The sequence below is a fragment of the Rhinatrema bivittatum genome, chromosome 2 (assembly GCF_901001135.1).
Source record: "Rhinatrema bivittatum chromosome 2, aRhiBiv1.1, whole genome shotgun sequence".
Taxonomy (NCBI): Eukaryota; Metazoa; Chordata; class Amphibia; order Gymnophiona; family Rhinatrematidae; genus Rhinatrema; species Rhinatrema bivittatum.
Window position 1 is genome coordinate 218,048,989 of NC_042616.1, and position 8,797 is coordinate 218,057,785.

An 8,797-nucleotide genomic window follows, 5' to 3' on the forward strand; every position below is an offset into this window, starting at 1 on the left:
GGTACCGTTAACACCGTTCTTGGGTCCTAAGATTGTCCCTTGACATAGAATGGAAAATACGGCCAATTTTTTTTTAAAAGTCTCTCTGGTTTAACTTGGCTCTGCTAAACATCAAGTGCTTTCTTTTTCAAATGGTGCCTTCTCTTCAATTATTTGGGTTTCTGCAAGAGCAAAAAAATAGGGGAAAATTGTATTTATTTTTCCAAGCCGGTGATTGCAAACAGCACACATTATAAAAGCTGTTTCATGCATTGTGATGACTGCTAGATACAAATAGTTTGCTCTAAGAAAGCTGACTTGTAAGGTTCCACTTCGAAAATTTCCAAACTAGAGACATGAACTTGAGAAGGGAGGGGAGCTCCCTTTTAACCATTTCTTGTATATGTCACTGTCAGCAGTGGGTGATTGCACTCAAGCTTCCTGCCCCCTCCTCTCCTCTTCCCCCTCCATTCTGTGGTTGGGGGAAAAGGATTAGTACCTTTCGCATTCGTATTCTGTTTCTGCAGTATAAGCACTTCCGTATTAGCCCATTGCATGAGTGAGTCTTTATTGCTGACAGATTGAACCGATCTCACTGTTATCATTATGCAGGATCTTCTCTCTCTAGGAGCTCAAGCAAAAAAACCCATAGTCAAATAATTTGGAAATGACGGAAGGTTAACACCCAGGCACGCTCGGTGGCACACAGCGTTTAGCAGCCCAAAACTCCAACGCACCGTGCCAGGCTTCTAAAACAGGGGATGCTGCAACCCAAAGAGAGAAAGCTCTCAGCATTGTAATTCCTTAGTAAGATTTCATACAGAAATCGCATTCTGCAAAGATTCCGTCATGAGGCACCCAACAGGAACTTTTGAAAGTGTGTGAAGTGAGGTTTATCTGATAAGGAAGGCGGGTTCTCTTTAACCCGGGTGGGATCGATCTCACATCAGGTTGAAAACCAAGCCACTGTCTAAATAAGTTATATTTGCCTCTCGTTTAAAAGTTATATGCGCTCCTTCAAACTTTCTCAAAGTTTTTTAGCAAACATGGAAATGTTTTAAAAGGTTTTCAGCTCAGAGGGATCATTTTAATGTACTCCCTGAAGATATGTTTCTTTTAGCCAGTTTCCAAGAAATTGTCGGATAACCTCGAACTATGGAACTTTTCAATTTTCCAAAAAATAAATAAATAAACAAATAAAATAAAACACAAAACGCTGAAAGAAAAGAAAATCATATTAGCCTTGCTCAGCTACGTGCTTGCACGGGTTTAATTAACCTGTCCTAGAGTCCTCTATGCTATGGTGAAGGGAGGAGGCAGTATGCCGACCTAAAAGAAAAAAAGTCATCCTACTAGGAGACGCTGGAATTGATACTGATAATAATTTTCTGTTATTTAAATGTTCCAGCTGCTATCTTCGTTGCTCTCCGCCATATTGGCCTATTTTCCTTCCCAACCCCCAAGCCCTTCCCGAAAATAACATTCCTTTCAATCAGAATTAAAGTGACAGTGTCTTGCCACTTGCACTAATGCCACTTGCACTAATGCCACTTTGCACTAATGCCACTTGCACTAATGCCACTTGCACTAATGCCAGTTTTAATCGCTCTCTCTCTCTCCCCGCATCCCTTTCACCTATGTGTGCCCTATTCACCCTTTACACGTGCCAGTGTGGGATCTACAAGGCGATCTGCTGAGGGTGCAGGAACCCCGCGTTTACTTACGTTAAAGAATGGTGGGCGTGGCCTCCAAGGAGGAGCGACCCAAAATTTCAATATCGCCTCCGAAAAGAAAGCAAACGCTGAAGGAGAACGGAATTAGCTGAATTATTTTGTTTGTTTAAACTGCCATTCGAAATCTTTCTGAAAGTGCTAGGCGCTGCGCGCTGATCCCCAAGATAGTATTGCCTGTTTGTTTAAGACACTACAGCTATCTCATCTCTAGTCAGTGCCCTGCTTCTTTCCGAAGGGATAAGCAGGGAAGTGATGAACTTTTCTTACCCCCCCCCCCTCCCCCAACCACTATTTTTTTCTTTTTTTTTTTTTTTACTCTTGTTTATTGTTTCACGTCAGTATTCTGAAATTCACGTCTTAAATTATAGTTTCGGGGATTTCCCGACCTCCCCCTAGCCCTCTCTCCACCATCAGTACCTTGCAACTTTCTCTCTCCACATGCAGCCCGCTGGAAACAGTAAAAACATAATGGGTCACACTTGTGTCTCCTCCGGAGAATGAAGCAGCTCACTTTCCAGTCCAAATGCTGCACAGTCCTGCAAGTTTATCTTCTTTCTCATTTTGGGAAGGGCGTAAAGAAGAGAGTCTACATAACCGGTGAAAACTTTGTATAAACTGACATGCAGAACTCAGATTTCTCAGAATGTTATGGAAACAGTAAGATAGATAGATAGATAGATAGATAGATAGATAGATAGATAGATAGATAGATATCTAGTCTGCCCATAAAGTGCTGTGATACATTCCTACTGGGTATTTCCAGCAATTGCAGTTTGCTCCTTTCGAAATAATTCATTCGAATGTTTACAGTAAAAAAAAAAAAAAAAAAGGATCAGTCAGGAGCTAACTTCTTTACCATTTTGTAGCCATTTCCAGTTGCCCATAAACAAATATCATTTATGCATGCGTGCGAGTATATAAATATCATACATGCAACCATTTAATACATTATCATTTTAGTTACAAAACGTGTGATACAAGTTAAATGCCTACGTTCCGGGCAAAGCTTCTGCTTATTTTCAAATAAAAATGTTAAATTTACCAGTAACCGTCCCAGAAAAAAAAAAAAAGTAATAGAATTGTTAACTGAACCCTATTTAACAAACCAAAAGAATGCTTAAAAAACCGAAGGTACATTCCTGTCGGAAACTACTATTCATTTAAACTATTTTCTGTGATCTAAGAAAGAATTCATACCAAAACGACCGTATACTGGATTATACATCCATAATATCCACACATAACACGTGCATCCTTATTACATGGGCTACTATGGAGCCTTTTAGACTTTAAAATCAGGCAGCCGAGAAGATGAGGATGTCGGTAGGCAAGGACCATTTCATTCACCTAGCATCGTCTATATTTAGCATAGCCACTGCTTTACACAGCTGCTACGTAAATCGTGTTTCGGATATTTTTAATGTAAGAAAGGTTTAATTCCTTTGTCTCTGATCGCCTATTCTGACCTGAGGGAGTGTCAGCTCCGGCAATTTGTTTAGTCCAATAAAAGATATCATCTTGTTTTTGTTGCTGGGGGGGGGGGGGGGGGGGGTCTTTTGCTTGTTTTTATTTGTTAACTTCACTTCCGTGCCTATCCTTTCCTGAGCCTTAGTGCCGAGAATAAGTATAGTTCATCTGCAAATGCCTCTTCTAGCTCTTTTCCTGGAGTTAAAATGAAAGCATCTTGTGATCTATTAAGCACTGAAACCGAACTGCCCAAACGTGAACCAGTCAAGAGAAAGAGCATGGAAAGGAGATCGTGACAGCCACTGTAACAGAAAACCCGAGGCATCGGGAAAACAATGGGAAAAAAAATAATGCATTTACAATTGCAAAGCAAAATCAGAGATGCCATAAATACAGCTTCGATGGGGCTCAGTTTGGGAACACAACGATCGATTGCTCTTTCCCTGCCGTCATTTCAAATCCAGCTTTCAGCTGCTGGGGGGTTCGTCCTCTTCACAGAGGCATCTACCAAGCTACTCTAACCGCAGGCAAGTCCTTGGCTTCTTTGTGTCCTTGGGCTGCTACCGAGATTCTCCACAGCCGGGGTTGTTGGAAGGAAAGCACTAAATAAATAATGCATCAAACGAAGAGGCTTGAGAGGGAGTCTTCACACTCCTAAAAAAAAACGCAGCGATCGCTTCGCTCATCCATTTTACATCAAGACTCTTAACGAAAGGCCACATAAACGAAAAGAAAAGATCACTTAAACGTCAAAGGAGTTTTCCCTGAGGCACACTTTCCCCCTGTCTCTGCCCCTGTCAATTTTTTGCCTCCCCCCCCCCCCCCTTTCTCACACTTTCTTCCAGGTCCGAGCTCTACCCTAAGACTTTTTTCTAAGCGCAGCAGCGTTACCTCCGGCTCTCCTTTCATCTTTCCGCGGGGGTGGGGGTGGGCAGACGGCTCTATTTATCCCCCCTCGCCCTCAATGAGTGGCGTCAGCGGCGGGAGCGCAATGACGAGGGCACCATTAAGGATGACAGCTTAGAAAGAAGAGGGCAATGGTGCTCCCTTCCCAGAGCCAGGACGGCACAGTGGAGAGAGAGAGAGAGAGAGAGTGCTCGCCTCGCCAGGTCACCCGCCCCCCATCCCTCTCAGTCTCTCTCTCCCCCCCCCCCCCTCCTCTCCTCCCCTCCCCCTCCCGCCGCCGCCGCTCCTCCGCCTGCGGGACAGAGAGAGAGAGAGAGAGAGAGAGAGAGAGAGAAGCCTCGGGGCTCTGCTCGCACTCCCAGCCAACAATGGAGACGAGGAAGGAGCTGGTGATGTTCCTGGAGGGAAGTCAACTTGGCACTCTGGTTGGCAAGCGAGTGGCTAATTTGTCGGAAGCTGTGGGAGGCCCGGTGCAGGAGCCCCGGGACAAGTTAACAGCTCGGAGCTGCCTAAGCCCCCGGGCTGCCCCGTTGCGATCCCGGGAGAGGGCAGCGCAGCAGCAGCAGCAGGAGGAGGAGGAGGAGGAGGTGGAAGTGTTGACAGGGACCGGCCAGGAAGCCCGGTCGGCGGCTGCCCTGCTCTCCTCCTGCCAGCAGCCGCCGCCCTCCTCCTCCTCCGAACGGCTGGCGGCCAAAGGTCACCGGAGCGGCTCGGACAGCGAGTCGGACTTCTACGAGGAGATCGAGGTGAGCTGCACCCCGGACTGCGCCCCAGGAAGCGCCGATTACCAACACAATAAAGGTACAGCAACCCTCCACCCCCCTCTCCCCTCCATCCACCACCCCCCTCCTCCTCCTCCTTGCCCCATTCTCAGCCTGAACTCTGCTCTCTGCTCGTGCCCCGGAGCTGCCGCCCTCTGCTTCCACTTCACTTGTCCAATCCATTTGATCTACCGAAAAGGAGACGAATTGCAGGTTATATTTGAATCACTTCCTTTCTCAAAACGAAATTAAGCCTCGCGGTGTCTCCTTTAAAAGGATTTCCTCTGCAAATAGATGCATTGCTTATAATGCTTACTGGACCAACATAGCCTACAGTAACACATACCTGGACAGACGATACTATCTGACGTCTGCACTATTGCTTTTACCGTAGCAAAAAGTGCAGCTGATACCATATTATATATATTATTGTTTTAGCCACTGATAGGAGTTGATATATCTCGTCTGGCATGCAGGAAAGATGGAACTTTCCCCGGAGGAATGGCAATTTGAATTAACTCTTCATGCCAGCGCTTGTCAGTGCATTTAAAGGCAACGCCACTTTGGGGTATTGCAAGATCAAAGATTTTGCTTGCGAAAGGGGCCTGACCAGAGAGGCGCTTTTCCGGCTGTGTGTGGCTGGATGAGCACGGAAGTAATCATCAGGAAGCGTAAAATCGCAGCCGCGGACACCCGGCTGCCAAGTTGCAGCGCGGGATCCTGTTTGCATGTTGGTTAAAGCTCCAAATTACACTTGTCACTTCAATGCCTCAGTGGCGCCAGCTCGGAAATGGTCCCCAGCACCTAATAAGGCTTTGGTCTCGGGCACAATCAGAATCGGGTGCATTTGAAAGAAAATGCAGAGTTCAGGCCTTTGGTTTCACTCCCCTCCCCCCCCTCCCCCTTTCCCCCAGACTTTTTCTTTTTCTTTCTTTCTTGCTCTCTCTCTCTCTCTGAAAAGTTTGAAGATCACAGGAGTAAATTAACATGGTTTACACTTCTTCAGGTTGCACACAGGCAAACTTGATATTAGCATCTAATCAGTGACTCAAGACCACACGAACATTTCAGTGGCTTAGAAAGCTGCCAAGTTCCATCAAGATTCTATGGCTTTTTTTTTTCAATTCATGTTCTAACTTTTAACAGAGAGAGAGAGAGAGAGAAAGAAATAGTTTCGTGTGACTGTCATTGTACAGAATGTCTAGAAATAAGTAACTGAAAGACTTTCAGGCTACAGAGCCATAATCGCCACCAAATTATTTTCTTGGCCGAAAAATATGTGTTTAAAAAATGTTCTTAACTTATCAGCAGACTCATTTAGTAGCATTTGTGCGGTTAACGTACAAGTACAGTATCAGACAGGCTTTCATAAATACGTCTTTTGCTTTCAAGCATTTGACGGGAAAGAAAGTTATTTGTATTGCTCCTGAAAACAGGGAAGACTTTATTGGCCACAGAGTATTGTTCCGATTTCCCTTGTCCTAGGAGTGATCCCTCCAAAACTGGACCCTTTTTGGAGGAGGGGAAGGATTAGGTTTCCATGCACTATCAGCCAACTCAAAGATTGGGGGTGGGGGGGGGGGGGTGTCTCATGTGCGGGTACTGGATACAGGAATACAAGGTGCGAAGAAGCAGGGTGAGGGTGAACCGGTGTGTGTGTGAGAGAGAGAGAGAGTCTGGGTCTGTGCGTGTGTGGTTGACTTTTTTTTTTTCCTACAGAATTTAGGTGTAAAGGGGCTGACATTGGCTGCATAAATGTTGAGAACCAGGGATGAGTACGCTGGACATCGAAAGATTAATTCTCATTAAGAAATATATATATATAAAAAATAAACATTGCACCATTGCTTGACTCTGCTAGTAAGGGAAAGGGGGCACAAGGCAATGAAGAGGTTATTTGTCCGTAAGTGCATGTGTGTGTGCTCGCAGGATTCTGGGTAAAAGGAGCTAAGGGCTGGGAGTAATGGGGACGTCGCTGTCAGATGGCTGCTGCCGGCCACGTCTGAAGACGATGGGATGCCAAGGGAGAGAGGTGCCAAGAGCAGGGTCCCCAGCATGAGGCTCAAAGCCAGCCGGGGTCCGTAAAGGTGTCAGGCTCCGAAGTTATCCGGCTGCTGCTGCCGTCGACCGAAAGACTTCCCCGCGTATGCACCAATCAATCAATCAGTCCTAGCAATCTGACCAGGGCTCTGCCTAGCTCTGTCGCCTTGCCCGAGTGCCTGGCTGGCGGTGTAACCTTGCCTCTGTGTGCTGTGCTGTGCAGGGCCCTGCGCGGAGGCCATGGCTGGTAGCCCCCTGGGCGGCGCGGAGCCCCCCAAGAGCAGCGCCGGCTCCCAGGGCGCGCTGGCCTGCGCCGGGGACCAGATGCGGCGCTACCGGACGGCCTTCACCCGCGAGCAGATCGCCCGGCTGGAGAAGGAGTTCTACCGGGAGAACTACGTGTCCCGGCCCAGGAGGTGCGAGCTGGCCGCCGCCCTGAACCTGCCCGAGACCACCATCAAGGTACTCCCAGCCTCCCCCCTTTCCCTTCTCTGGGGGCTTCGGGGGGGAAACTGCGCGTGGTGGGGGCAGAGAACCCACCAGAAATGAGAGCCCCTCCCCCTCTCTTATCTGGTATCTTCTTCTAGGGGCTAATTAAGCAACGGTTCCCTATTTCTAGAACTACTAGGGCTTATTTTTAGTTACACTGCGGCAAACATAAGACAGCTCAAGCTAAGTACAGGATTTTTGAAAGGTAAAAACGATGCTAAAAAAAAAAAAAAGCATCATCTAAGGCAACAACTTTTCTTTAAATATATGGTACATCTATCAGAAGACTTGACTTTGGTATATAATATATGTATTTGCATTATATATATACCTTTTTCTGTATACGAATTCTCTGTGCTTAGTAGTACTGGTATCTTATTCTCCGAGGAGAAATGATCTCACACAGCAACCCAAACAATTCGTTGCTTTGCATGCTAACTGCGAGAAAAATGGAAGGGAAAAAAAAAAAAAATGCGCTCTATACTGGCTCGTGCAAACGTGTGGCGCCGCGGCTGGCAGTTTTTCGGAAACCAGATTCCAACCCGGTCGGAATGCACGTGCAATTCGCTGGGCGCCGAGTTGCTATGTAAATGGCTGTGTTTTCTCCGCAAGGTCTAATTGCATCCTCTCTCTCTCTCTCTCTCTTTCCTCTGTCCGCGACCAGGTCTGGTTCCAGAACCGTCGGATGAAGGACAAGAGACAGCGCCTGGCCATGACCTGGCCCCATCCCGCCGACCCAGCCTTTTACACCTACATGATGAGTCACGCGGCGGCCACCGGCAACCTCCCTTACCCCTTCCCCTCCCACTTGCCCCTTCCTTACTACTCTCCCATGGGCATGGGAGCCGGCTCCGCCTCCGCGGCCACGCCCTTCAGCGCCCCCCTCCGACCGCTGGACACCTTCCGGGTGCTCTCGCACCCTTACCCCAGGCCCGAGCTGCTGTGCGCCTTCCGCCACCCTTCCCTGTACCCGTCCCCGGCGCACGGACTGGGCGCCGGGGGCAGCCCCTGCTCCTGCCTGGCCTGCCACGCCAGCCCCTCCGCCGGACTAGCGCCGAGGCCCTCCGGCTCGGACTTCGCCTGCTCGCCCACCACCCGGACCGACTCCTTCCTCACCTTCACCCCTTCCGTGCTGAGCAGCAAAGCCGCTTCCGTCTCCTTGGACCAGAGGGAAGAGGTCCCTTTAACGAGATGAAAATCCTCATCTCAGGTGGCCGAGCAAAAAAAACAAACAAAAAACCATCCGTCCCTTCCTGGGTCTGCAGCCAGTTACAAAAAAAAAAAAAATCCTTTCTATCCACCTTTTTTTTCTTTTTTTTTTTACAAACCTGTGTTGTTGACTCTTGTAAAGTGGACAGTTTAAGGGGGGAAAAAAAATATATATATGACTTAAACTCGGTCTTTGGAGAATTTCTGTTCCAA

At 47.7% G+C, this 8,797-nt stretch overlaps 1 protein-coding gene across 1 annotated transcript; it reads left to right on the forward strand.

Moving 5' to 3' along the window:
* The first annotated feature begins 4,142 nt into the window (after nt 1-4,142).
* Nucleotides 4,143-8,570, forward strand: EVX1 (even-skipped homeobox 1). The gene is made up of 4 exons (XM_029592624.1): nt 4,143-4,249; nt 4,417-4,886; nt 7,110-7,348; nt 8,040-8,570. The coding sequence occupies exons 2-4, from the start codon at nt 4,454-4,456 to the stop codon at nt 8,568-8,570; spliced, it is 1,203 nt and encodes a 400-aa protein (XP_029448484.1). The 5' UTR covers nt 4,143-4,249; nt 4,417-4,453.
* Nucleotides 8,571-8,797: the final 227 nt, after the last annotated feature.

What these genes read in the sequence shown, in the direction of transcription:
- EVX1 (XM_029592624.1), top strand. Translation starts at nt 4,454, where the DNA reads ATGGAGACGAGGAAGGAGCTGGTGATGTTCCTGGAGGGAAGTCAACTT. An exon ending in CGATTACCAACACAATAAAG is followed by an intron (nt 4,887 to 7,109) that starts GTACAGCAACCC and finishes TGTGCTGTGCAG; the next exon opens with GGCCCTGCGCGGAGGCCATG. An exon ending in TGCCCGAGACCACCATCAAG is followed by an intron (nt 7,349 to 8,039) that starts GTACTCCCAGCC and finishes GTCCGCGACCAG; the next exon opens with GTCTGGTTCCAGAACCGTCG.